Source organism: Schistocerca gregaria, chromosome 2, assembly GCF_023897955.1.
Source record: "Schistocerca gregaria isolate iqSchGreg1 chromosome 2, iqSchGreg1.2, whole genome shotgun sequence".
Lineage (NCBI taxonomy): Eukaryota > Metazoa > Arthropoda > Insecta > Orthoptera > Acrididae > Schistocerca > Schistocerca gregaria.
The window spans coordinates 927,135,110-927,149,124 of record NC_064921.1 but is presented as its reverse complement, the minus strand read 5'-3'; the positions used below and the strand labels follow the sequence as shown (position 1 = coordinate 927,149,124).

Sequence of the window (14,015 nt, the reverse complement as noted above, 5' to 3'; positions counted from 1 at the left end):
AAATCACGAGTTTGAGGCGAAGAACTCGTCGAGCCATATTCGGAGATTTTCATCCGGAAAGAAAATTTCTTGGTTATTCGATAGACAGCTGGAAAGGTGAAAATCTGAGGGCGCACGATCAGGTGAATAAAGGGGGTTGAGGACTGACTTCCCAACCCAGGTCCTGTATAGTGTTTTATGTCAGCCTAGCAGAATGCGGACGGGATTCATCTTGGAGTAGCATCACTTCACGCAGTCTTCCTCGTCATTGTTCTTGCAATTGCGTCTTCAAGACGTCTCAGTTGTTGACAGCAAATGTCAGCAGTGATGGTTCCACAACTGAGAAGGAATTCGTAGCACACTACACCCTAACACCTTTTGTGGATGCAAGCATATACACTCCTGGAAATTGAAATAAGAACACCGTGAATTCATTGTCCCAGGAAGGGGAAACTTTATTGACACATTCCTGGGGCAGATACATCACATGATCACACTGATAGAACCACAGGCACATAGACACAGGCAACAGAGCATGCACAATGTCGGCACTAGTACAGTGTATATCCACCTTTCGCAGCAATGCAGGCTGCTATTCTCCCATGGAGACGATCGTAGAGATGCTGGATGTAGTCCTGTGGAACGGCTTGCCATGCCATTTCCACCTGGCGCCTCAGTTGGACCAGCGTTCGTGCTGGACGTGCAGACCGCGTGAGACGACGCTTCATCCAGTCCCAAACATGCTCAATGGGGGACAGATCCGGAGATCTTGCTGGCCAGGGTAGTTGACTTACACCTTCTAGAGCACGTTGGGTGGCACGGGATACATGCGGACGTGCATTGTCCTGTTGGAACAGCAAGTTCCCTTGCCGGTCTAGGAATGGTAGAACGATGGGTCCGATGACGGTTTGGATGTACCGTGCACTATTCAGTGTCCCCTCGACGATCACCAGAGGTGTACGGCCAGTGTAGGAGATCGCTCCCCACACCATGATGCCGGGTGTTGGCCCTGTGTGCCTCGGTCGTATGCAGTCCTAATTGTGGCGCTCACCTGCACGGCGCCAAATACGCATACGACCATCATTGGCACCAAGGCAGAAGCGACTCTCATCGCTGAAGACGACACGTCTCCATTCGTCCCTCCATTCACGCCTGTCGCGACACCACTGGAGGCGGGCTGCACGATGTTGGGGCGTGAGCGGAAGACGGCCTAACGGTGTGCGGGACCGTAGCCCAGCTTCATGGAGACGGTTGCGAATGGTCCTCGCCGATACCCCAGGAGCAACAGTGTCCCTAATTTGCTAGGAAGTGGCGGTGCGGTCCCCTACGGCACTGCGTAGGATCCTACGGTCTTGGCGTGCATCCGTGCGTCGCTGCGGTCCGGTCCCAGGTCGACGGGCACGTGCACCTTCCGCCGACCACTGGCGCCACCATCGATGTACTGTGGAGACCTCACGCCCAACGTGTTGAGCAATTCGGCGGTACGTCCACCCGGCCTCCCGCATGCCCACTATACGCCCTCGCTCAAAGTCTGTCAACTGCACATACGGTTCACGTCCACGCTGTCGCGGCATGCTACCAGTGTTAAAGACTGCGATGGAGCTCCGTATGCCACGGCAAACTGGCTAACACTGACGGCGGGGGTGCACAAATGCTGCGCAGCTAGCTCCATTCGACGGCCAACACCGCGGTTCCTGGTGTGTCCGCTGTGCCGTGCGTGTGATCATTGCTTGTACAGCCCTCTCGCAGTGTCCGGAGCAAGTATGGTGGGTCTGACACATCGGTGACAATGTGTTCTTTTTTCCATTTCCAGGAGTGTATTTGTACGGGTACTTGCTGCTTTGTTTGGGCTCAATCATTCCATCTTTTTCCTTACGTTAACATAGGGACTCCATTTATCGCCCCCCGTAACGACACAGGATATGAATGGTCGATGGTGTTCAAAAGGCAGTTGATGACGAACAACCAGAGATGCATATATGACCACGAGATGATTTTTGTGAGTTTGGCGTACAGCGTGCCGTACTCAACCACTCGATTTTTCAACCTTTCCCATTGCATGCAAATGTCGCTCGATGGTGGAATAATCACAGTTCATCACATTTCCCAGTTCTCGGTTACAATGACGTGGATCATTGTGGTTTAATACGTTTAAACGACCTACATCAGACCTCGAAAATCTTCCTGCACGTGGCGAGATACTAATGACAAAGCGATCCTCCTAAAAACGAGAAAAACGTTTTCTTGTTATGCTCTGTCCAATGACATTATCCCCTTGCAAGGCGCAAATGTTTCTGGTTGACTTCGCTGCTGTCATCCCCATACTGAACTCAAACGGAAGGATACGTCGAAAATGTTCCGATTTTCCACTTCGCATTCCATTTTCAAGCGTCCACAACTCAAGCAATCATCTTCAAATGACAAAATGTAAACTAAAATAGCAACAGCGATCTACATATAAAAAATAACAATCGATAAATTAATCCATAGCAACCGGAATAGCAACATGCAAAACTAAAACCTCACGAACTTAAGCACCAACAAAATATTTTGTCAGTACTAAGTTACGGAAGTGAATCGTGGATGCTAAGATAAAAAAAAATGTTCAAAAATTGACGGATACGCCACGAGCTATGGAAACATTCACACTGGGTATAACAAGAAGGCAAAATAAATAAATAAATAAAAAACTGTTGAAGATTTGTTAGAGACATTTACGAAACTGAAGTTGAGACGGGTTGCGTGGCATGTTGTTGTTGTGGTCTTCGGTCCTGAGACTGGTTTGATGCAGCTCTCCATGCTATTGTATCCTGTGCAAGGTTCTTCATCTCCCAGTACCTACTGCAACCTACATCCTTCTGAATGTGCTTAGTGTATTCATCTATTGGTCTCCCTCTACGATTTTTACCCTCCACGCTGCTCTCCAATACTAAATTGGTGATCCCTTGATATCTCAGAACATGTCCTACCAACCGATCCCTTCTTCTGGTCTAGTTGTTCCACAAACTTGTCTTCTCCCCAATCCTTCCTCAATAGATATGTGATCTACCCATCTAATCTTCAGCATTCTTCTGCAGCACCACATTTCGAAAGCTCCTCTTCTCTTCTTGTTCAAACTATTTATCGTCCATGTTTCACTTCCATACATGGCTACACTCCATACAAATACTTTCAGAAAAGACATCTATACTCGATGTTAACTAATTTCTCTTCTTCAGAAACGCTTTCCTTGCCATTGCCAGTCTACATTTTATATCTTCTCTACTTCGACCATCATCAGTTATTTTGCTCCCCAAATAGCAAAACTCCTTTACTACTAGTGTCTCATTTCCTAATCTAATTCCCTCAGCATCACCCGACTTAGTTCTACTACATTCCATTATCCTCGTTTTGCTTTCGTTGATGTTCATCTTATATCCTCCTTTCAAGACACTGTCCATTCCATTCAACTGCTAATCCAAGTACTTTGCTGTATCTGACAGAATTACAATGTCATCGGCGAAACTCAAAGTTTTTATTTCTTCTCCATGGATTTCAATACCTACTTTTGTTTTGTTTCCTTTGCTGCTTGCTCAATATACAGATTGAATAATATCAGGGAGAGTCTACACGCCTGTCTTACTCCCTTCCCAACCACTGCTTTCATGTCCCTCGACTCTTTTATCTGCCATCAGGTTTCTGTACAAATTGTAAATAGCCTTTCGCTCCCTGTATTTTACCCCTGCCACTTTTAGAATTTGAAAGAGAGTATTCCAGTCAACATTGTCAAAAGCTTTCTCTAAGTCTACAAATGCTAGAAACGTAGGTTTGCCTTTCCTTAATCTTTCTTCTAAGATAAGTCGTAGGGTCAGTATTGCCTCACGTGTTCCAGTATTTCTATGAAATCCAAACTGATCTTCCCCGAGGTCGGCTTCTGCTAGTTTTTTCATTCGTCTGTAAAGAATTCGTGTTAGTATTTTGCAGCTGCGGCTTATTAAACTGATTGATCGGTAATTTTCACATCTGTCAACATCTGCTTTCTTTGGGATTGGAATTATTATATTCTTCTTGAAGTCTGAGGGTATTTCGCCTGTTTCATACACCTTGCTCACCAGATGGTAGAGTTTTGTCAGGACTGGCTCTCCCAAGGCCGTCAGTAGTTCCAATGGACTGTTGTCTACTCCGGGAGCCTTGTTTCGACTCAGGTCTTACAGTGCTCTGTCTAACTCTTCACGCAGTATCGTATCTCCCATTTCATCTTCATCTACATCCTCTTCTATTTCCATAATATTGTCCTCAAGTACATCGCCCTTGTATAGACCCTCTATATACTCCTTCCACCTTTCTGCTTTCCCTTCTTTGCTTAGAACTTGGTTTCCATCGGAGCTCTTGATGTTCATAGAAGTGGTTCTCCTATCTCCAAAGGTCTCTATAATTTTCCTGTAGGCAGTATCTATCTTACCCCTCGTGAGATAAGCGTCTACATCCTTACATTTGTCCTCTAGCCATCCCTGCTTAGCCATTCTGCACTTCCTGTTGATCTCATTTTTGAGACGTTTGTATTCTTTTTTCCCTGCTTCATTTACTGCGTTTTTATATTTTCTCCTTTCATCAATGAAATTCCATATTTCTTCTGTCACCCACCGATTTCTACTAGCCCTCGTTTTTTTACCTACTTGATCCTCTGCTGCCTTCACTACTTCATCCCTCAAGTGACCCATTCTTCTTCTATTGTATTTCTTTCCCCCATTCCTGTCAATTGTTCCCTTATGCTCTCCCTGAAACTCTGTACAACCTCTGGTTCTTTCAGTTTATCCAGGTCCCATCTCCTTAAATTCCCACCTTTTTGCTGTTTCTTCAGTTTTAATCTACATGTCATAATCAATAGATTGTGGTCAGAGTCCACATCTGCCCCTGGAAATATCTTACAATTTAAAACCTGGTTCCTAAATCTCTGTCTTACCATTATATAATCTATCTGATACCTTTTAGTATCTCCAGGGTTGCGTGGCATAATGTGATGAAATGGTGGGCGACGGAATAAGGAGATTCTGTGGTGAATTTCTGGTGAGAAGCAAAGACTTGGAGGGCAATCTAAAGGAAAATGAGCTGGACAAGGGTCGGTGCGAAAAGCTGAAGAAAGTGTGGTATGAAGAAGTCTAGGAGGCCTATGTCCAACAGCGTATGATAATGGGAGATAGTGAAGTTGATGATAATGAGTAGTACCTCTTGGTTATGCTGAACTCTTACAGACCTACAGTACATCGCATTTTAGTTTACTAAACATTATGCTGCATTGAACGGACGTAGTTCTGTTTCTTCGGTTACCTTAGCTGTACAATCATCATAAATGTTCGCATTCCCAGATTCAAACCACAGGCTGGTAGATGTGGAAAGGCAACACGAGTCGTTCCTTGTATAAAGTCATAGGTGTCCTCTTCTTCCCTCGTTGCATCGCTAGTAAATGACTCGAAGCGTTCGAAATTACTAGAATTTTAGACCCTTATCTAAGGCGTGTTAAACTGAGCACATTTTGCCACTGGTACAGTATTCAATACGAATGGGCACACTGAGTCAGTGTATCAGGGTATAGACACCACGGGCTGCTGGTTGCTGCGCGCCGTAGCATACAGATGTAGTTATATAACCCCAGCCTTCGAGTAAATCTCATACATTATTCTCTACGGCAGACGGCTGATCCTTGAGTGCAATAAAATTCTAAACTGCTGCATCTAAATTCTTGGCATAAGGCCGCAACAGCTGTGCCTGGTCGTGACGGGCTTTATAGTCAACGGCCATGCTAATTATCGTAATTACACGCCAGTTTCACAATAAAAGACCTGTCAACATCGCACATTATTTTACGACATTGGCTGTAAATTAAACGTTTAGGCAGACTGTCAGACCAGACAAAAGAACAAAGAAATAATAAGTACAGAAAACAACGTCAAATTTTATACTGAACCGTACCATGTATGAGTGCTCTCATAATTTGACATGTGTACATATTACTGCACGGTACAAAATTTGACGATGTTTTCGGTACCGATAATTTCTTTCTTCTTGAATTGCCGATAACCTAGCTAGAAACAGCTAATTTAAAACTGATGTGTACAAACAATGTGCGACGTACACAGTCTGTCTTTGTATAAATGCACCAAGGTCAGTGACTTCTTTCAACACTTTCTATTATAATAAAAGGTTGTTGCATAAGTTCATAGCGCTTTTGTTTTGCATGTTGGTATGCCGGTTTGCTATACGCTCATTAATCGATTGTCACTTTTTATTTGTAGTTCACTGTTTCTGTTTGAGTTTACATACTGTAACTTTATCATTTGCAGATAATGAGTTGAGTTGTGGACGCTAGAAAACGGAGTGGCAAGTGGAAAAATTCGAACATTTCCGACATATCCTTCTGTTTGAGTTCAATAGAGGGGTGACAGCAGCGAAGGCAACGAAAGTATGAGGATAACACCATTCGACAGAGCACGGCAAGAAAAAGGTTTTCTCGTTTTAAGGTGGATCGCTTTGACGTTAGTGACTCTCCACGTTTAGGAAGACATGCTAGATTTGATAAAGATGCATTAATACACAGTGATCCATGTCAGTGTACATGGGAACTGGCAAATATTATAAACTGTGGTCGTTCCACCATCGTGGGACATTTGCATGCGGTGGGAAAGGTTAAAAAAATCGAGTGTATGGGTACTGTATGTTCTAAGTCAAAATCACAAAAATCAGCATATCTGGTTGCTCGCCATCAATCGAAAATGCGCTCCTAACATGGCTCGTCGACTTCTTCTCCTCAAGACCATGTGATTTCTATGCTACCCCAGTTTTAAAAGACTGTTTAAATAGTGAAGGAAGATATATTATTGATGACTAAATTCTCTGTTATGTGTATCCGTTGTATATAGTAAACTTACGGAAAAACGCCACGAACATATGTGCCAACCCAATACATCAGCTTCTTGTAATGAATTTTTGCAATTAAAACTTTATACGTTTTGTAGTTACCATCTTTAATAATTGATACAATATTCATTCGTCTTCCCACGAATGAAGACATAAAAGGTGGATTTTTAACTTAGGCCGGGGACTATAAAACTGTTATTTTGCGAAGAATCACCACATTTTACATGGATAAATGCTTTACAATGTATGCACCTATAAACTTGGACAACTTCTTACTGTTACGTTTAGGATCAAAGTTTTCACAAATGTTAAACTTACTGTTTACAAGATGTACGACAAACATTTAATGATAATCAAGTTCGTTGCACTGTTAGCGAGAATGTCTTCAGCTGTTGCACTCATCCATTTTGCAGCGCGGCATCCAACAGCTGGAACAGCAGACATGTAGACGGAATCGGAATCTTTCACAAAGCCCAACAAATTAATATTACGAACCGTGAGATCAGGTGGCTACTCAGGCCAACGGCGCAGTGAAAGATCCGTGGGATTGTTACCCTGTAGGATATGCAGAGCCTGACTCTGGACGAAACTCAGTCCGTCCGACTGCAGCTGAATTTCACTTGCTAAAATACTAAGTTTACTAATTTTTTGTTACTACGTGAAAGCTTCGTAAACATACGTACTTTTGGGTGGTTAAGCCACTATTAGAGACAAAACTATGATAATAAATTAGGTTCTCCACTAGCCCTAGCCCTTCGTTAGGTATTAAGAATGAGTGAACTGGAATATCAGTTGAATAATTAATTCAATGTGAAATATTAATTTCATTTAGATTAACTGGAATAATTGATGAACGTAACTGATATGCCATGGGCTTGAAATAGTACTCATTCCTCTTCAGCTGAACATATTGGTCTCATAAATTTATCTGGTTACAGCCCTTCTCAGGTAACATATAAGAAGAGCATGAAATTAAATTTTTAAAATGGGAAAGACTCTTAAGCAATTATAAATGAGCGAAGAGGACACAGGAAGTTAACTTCCACGAATCAGGTTGATTCATTGAAAGAACACATTAAAATTTAGAGGAGGGGGGGATATTCGGTTAAGATTCTCGCCTGGTGCCTGAACAGTAAAGCATTAATACAATAAGATAAAGCACTTCTTGCTGTAACTTGGGTGAGGGAGTAGAGGATAAAGTGGGGAAATATTCACTCATACACTCACACAGTAGAACATACAAAGACACAACTTACCATAGCTAAATGCATGCACGAACCAACAGAGAGGTCTAACCCGTTTAGAACAGTTTTCAAAAGTAATATCGAAGCATAATAAATCGCGACCGACAACCGAGAACCGACCTCTTCACGTGGCAGCTCAAAATACATATTTCAACGAATTGAAACGTTTCCAAGAAAACAGATACACCAATAATAGTGGAAAGTTGATTAAAATTACTAGAAGATTAAGTTATCATGAGCCACACGTGAGAAAATTAACCTTACAAAAATGAACGCTAAGGAGATTTCTACCTGCACTATTGAAATTTAAACCTAATCAAGAAACACGATTACAAACTACGAGTAGCACACACGGCTCTGGCTCGTCGCCTAACGTTCAAACCCGAGTATGGACTAGACACAGAAGTCATACAGAAAATACGGAAAATCAGAAAAATAAAAGCACACATGCACATACATTCAATCACACCACATTCACGCGATTTTTTTATTACCATTTCACGATAAACGCCCCTAATCGTGATTATTACACCCCAATGTTCCGAAGGAACAAGGGAAATTTCACTGATGAACTCCGAAAGAAAAATATTTCACTTCAAAATCCAAAAATAAATACGTCGCTTCAGGAACTTAAATATTTTCAACTATTTCTTTAGTAACTACAAGGTGCGCGTAACATCATAACCTAATTCAGCAAAAGACTTACCCTCCTGGAAATGGAAAAAAGAACACATTGACACCGGTGTGTCAGACCCACCATACTTGCTCCGGACACTGCGAGAGGGCTGTACAAGCAATGATCACACGCACGGCACAGCGGACACACCAGGAACCGCGGTATTGGCCGTCGAATGGAGCTAGCTGCGCAGCATTTGTGCACCGCCGCCGTCAGTGTCAGCCAGTTTGCCGTGGCATACCGAGCTCCATCGCAGTCTTTAACACTGGTAGCATGCCGCGACAGCGTGGACGTGAACCATATGTGCAGCTGACGGACTTTGAGCGAGGGAGTATAGTGGGCATGCGGCAGGCCGGGTGGACGTACCGCCGAATAGCTCAACAAGTGGGGCGTGAAGTCTCCACAGTACATCGATGTTGTCGCCAGTGGTCGGCGGAAGGTGCACGTGCCCGTCGACCTGGGACCGGACCGCAGCGACCCACGGATGCACCCCAGGACCATAGGATCCTACGCAGTGCCGTAGGGGACCGCACCGCCACTTCCCAGCAAATTAGGGACACTGTTGCTCCTGGGGTATCGGCGAGGACCATTCGCAACCGTCTCCATGAAGCTGGGCTACGGTCCCGCACACCGTTAGGCCGTCTTCCGCTCACGCCCCAACATCGTGCAGCCCGCCTCCAGTGGTGTCGCGACAGGCGTGAATGGAGGGACGAATGGAGACGTGTCGTCTTCAGCGATGAGAGTCGCTTCTGCCTTGGTGCCAATGATGGTCGTATGCGTGTTTGGCGCCGTGCAGGTGAGCGCCACAATTAGGACTGCATACGACCGAGGCACACAGGGCCAACACCCGGCATCATGGTGTGGGGAGCGATCTCCGACACTGGCCGTACACCTCTGGTGATCGTCGAGGGAACACTGAATAGTGCACGGTACATCCAAACCGTCATCTAACCCATCGTTCTACCATTCCTAGACCGGCAAGGGAACTTGCTGTTCCAACAGGACAATGCACGTCCGCATGTATCCCGTGCCACCCAACGTGCTCTAAAAGGTGTAAGTCAACTACCCTGGCCAGCAAGATCTCCGGATCTGTCCCCCATTGAGCATGTTTGGGACTGGATGAAGCGTCGTCTTACGCGGTCTGCACGTCCAGCACGAACGCTGGTCCAACTGAGGCGCCAGGTGGAAATGGCATGGCAAGCCGTTCCACAGGACTACATCCAGCATCTCTACGATCGTCTCCATGGGAGAATAGCAGCCAGCATTGCTGCGAAAGGTGGATATACACTGTACTAGTGCCGACGTTGTGCATGCTCTGTTGCCTGTGTCTATGTGCCTGTGGTTCTGTCAGTGTGATCATGTGATGTATCTGACCCCAGGAATGTGTCAATAAAGTTTCCCCTTCCTGGGACAATGAATTCACGGTGTTCGTATTTCAATTTCCAGGAGTGTATTTAGTTCTATAGTCGTACTCACCGGAGACCAGACTAAGATTGCCGTTCTCAACAAAGCCCCCAGCAACCCCAGATTATTTAGACAGAACTGACCAGAGGGGCGTTTCCGCCACCAACCAAACAATAAGTAAACCCTGTACATAAACGATAGAAGTCTGTTAGGTAAGAGGGACTCTAGGTTAGTCATCCTGTACGCAAAGCAGAGGACAACAACTTGTCTTCTGCTCCAAGCAGACGACACTCCGCGTGGCTGCTACTACCCAACAAATCCCGAAATATACATAAAAATACACATTTGTTCATATTCATACATGCATACAGTAAAATAACGAAAGTAAATTATAGGCTGTTGTTCGGATTCAGGTATGAACATAAAATGTAGAGCATAATCAGTTGGATTGCTGATGCAAACAAACCCGTTGCTTGTATTAATGTCATGAAGGCATAAAATTTGTTTGATATATGCTTCTCAGTCCTCATAGGGTCGTTGAAGAACTAAATCACAAACCTGTGGTGTGCAAAAGATGGTGACACAAGGTCACAGGAGGCAATAGCCTTATGGAACGACTCTACTGAGACGTTTCCAAATCGAAGAATGCAAAAGACGTCTTGTTACTGTCTTCTTCCTTCATTGTAGTATCATTCCCCACACTCCACGTGTTTGTATGTATGTGTGTGTGTGTGTGTGTGTGTTGTGTGCCCGTGTGTGTTTGTATGTCTGTGGGGAGGCGGGGGGGGGGGGGGGGTGGATATCAGCAATAACATCAACCCGATCTTCATCCAAAGTGTTTAGACATACGGAAAGACGAAAACAATAAATTAAAAAAGTGAAATATTAACAATAATTTTAAAATTTGTGAAAGGACGAATTTAATGAAGGGTCTTATATAAAACAAACTTATCTCCGTGGTTTTTTAACAATTGAAATAGTAGGAAACTAAAAGTTAAAAAGAAAAGGTACCTTTAAAAGACTTTGCAGAATCAGTGATCTTGTAAAAAGAGCATTGGAGTTCGACTAAAAGTTGAAGGATCGGCACTGAGAAAATGTTTTTGGATGATAAAAGGTGTTTAGTAGAATGTACGTGTATGTCTTATTATTCTCTACACTACAATATATTCAAAGCCGATCGAAATCGAAGTGTATCACTTTGACAGGTTTACTTGTTATTGTATGGGAATGTCTTTTCTACGAGATTACTTCCATGGTTTCAATGGCCATACGGCATTGTGCCATACATAGGGGCTTTATATTTCACGTATCCGATGTTTCCAGAATGAGATTTTCACTCTGCAGCGGGAGTGTGCGCTGATATGAAACTTCTTGGCAACTCCAACTCTACCAACTCTACCAACTGAACTACCCAAGCACGACTCACGCCCCGTCCTCACAGCTTTACTCCTGCCAGTACCTCGTCTCCTACCTTCCAAATTTCACAGAAGCTCTCCTGTGAACCTTGCAGGAGACAGGCGTGAGTCGTGCTTGGGTAGCTCAGTTGGTAGAGCGCTTGCCCGAGAAAGGCAAATGTCCCGAGTTCGAGTCTCGGTCCGGCACACAATTTTAATCTGCCAGGAAGTTTCACGTATCCGATGATGTGAAGGTGGCAATGTAACTTTGCTCAAATTACTAATTAAGATATTTATCAGCTGCAATCTGGACAGTAAAATTTCTATTTTGGAAGCTTTTTTTTTACGTAGATTTAGAGATAACTACTGTTTTACTTTGGTTATGCCACGCCGAGTCGACAATGGACTACAGCTAGTGGACTGGTACACGTGGTGTAACTGTGCTGCGTGGTGTGCCGGCAGAACGGGCTGGTGTCCGGGCTGCCCAACGTGAGCCGCTTCCTGGCCGCGCTCGTCTTCTCCTGGATGGCCGATCGGATGCTCGCCTCCGGCTCCTTCTCCCTCACCGCCGTGCGCAAGATCTCCACCACCCTCGGTAAGTCGCCCACCCCGCTGCTCAACAGGTACCGTACCAGCGGGTCATACAGCCTACTTGTCACCCGTCTTGCCCATCTTTCATACAACTACAGCAGGGATAGCGGGGCAAGTTGACTAGGTTACCGGTGAACCTTTTTTTTTCCAAATGAAACTATTTGGTTCCAGAGACTTTTCCAAGCCGCAAACATCTATGAGGTATATATTCAGACTGAAGTGCACAATGGGTTTTGGGTTGAGGAGGGAGGTAAACTAGCACTGTCTGTGCAGTCGTCCGAAACGACTGTGTCAGGGCGGCGTAGTGGCTGACGAGTGGGCCCAGTGAGAAGGAGACCCAGCCTTGGTTCAAATATTTATTCTTCACTTGTTGAATTGCAGTTACATACACTAATTTTTGTTTTAATTTATTTGGAATTCTTTTGCCAATTCTTATATCAAATACAGAAATGTCAGCTTGCTCCAATACTTGACTGCAGGACAATATGAAAACTAATTGCGCCGGCGCGGCTCTTTCCGTCCCTTTACGACGAATCTGCACCTGCCTGTGAACACTGTCTCAGCAGATCATCAGTAGGGAAGCCGAATAAAACCTACTGTACTTCGACGTGAATCAGGCTACAATTAAAGTCACTAATCTACGTTTCGGGAGAAAGTTTCCACACGAAATGAAAGGTTGGAAATTTTGTGCATAATTAATATATTCTGAAACGTAGGTGAACAAGTATCACTGCAAAGCCCGTGCTAGTCTTAACACAGTCACTCACAAACCCTTTCACTCACGTTAGCAAGTTTATGGTGTTGCATTTCCAGAAAACGTAAAAGCTACAAAAATATTGATTGTTTTTGATTGAGAATGCTCGCCAAATATTAAGTCTGTCGGTACCAAATGCAGTCACAGTTTTTAGCCACCAACCTGCTCAATACGCCACGCGGAATATATGTCTTTTCTTCACTTAAAATTTCCGAAATTTCTACACGCAGTCTGGAACCGCGTGACCGGTACGGTCGGAGGTTCGAATCCTGCCTCGGGCATGGATTTGTGTGATGTCCTTAGGTTAGTTAGGTTTAAGTAGTTCTAAGTTCTAGGGGACTGGTGACCACAGATGTTAAGTCCCATAGTGCTCAGAGCCATTTGAACCTTTTTTCTACACGCCCATCGGAATAATTATGCCGTCACTTTACCACACTTTTGATGTATGAAGCACTGCTAGATCCGGCAACTTATCATTTCCATCGGAACTACTACTACAAACGTCCGAACTGTTTCATGGCTAGGCTCCTACTCTTCTCTAGAATACTCTATCAGCAGAGAAAGGCGCGTGAAGAATATTGCTCTACCACTGGTCAGTTTACTCAACAGCCAATAGTCAGTCTATCGTCTTCCTATTAGTATTTATTTAAAACTACTGTCTTAATTTTAACAGTTGCCTTGTCGAAGTCGTTCTTGGTTTAATATGATAACTCTCTCTACTCTTAATACGTCATTACTTTATTTCTGGCTTCGTGTTTATTTTAACTCTATATATTTGTGAGTCATGATCACAAAAAAGCGTTAAAGCTATGTTTGACTGTCATATCCTATATTTCACTAATGTTTCATTCAATAGTCAGCCCTATTTATAGTCCCATTCCCTCCTTATCAGATCTCCTTCTACTCCTTTTTTTCTTCATTAAGATGTTAAGAATAAACATGTCGTTTCGATTGCCCTACAGGAACCGACAGATTCCTAAACTGGGGAAAAGAGGACACAATACGAATTGATGGAGTATGTCTTAATGGAATCCGAATTCCTAATGACGTTCTAGTATTTGACTCTAACGGCGATAAAC

At 44.0% G+C, this 14,015-nt stretch overlaps 1 protein-coding gene across 1 annotated transcript in view; it reads left to right on the top strand.

Annotated features, from left to right (window-relative positions):
• LOC126335355 (sialin-like) overlaps nt 1–14,015 on the top strand; it is a 429,162-nt gene that overhangs the window by 361,927 nt on the left and 53,220 nt on the right. The window contains exon 9 of the mRNA XM_049998542.1: nt 12,054–12,186. Within this exon, the coding sequence (XP_049854499.1) occupies nt 12,054–12,186 (133 nt within the window). The remainder of the gene's footprint in view (nt 1–12,053; nt 12,187–14,015) is intronic.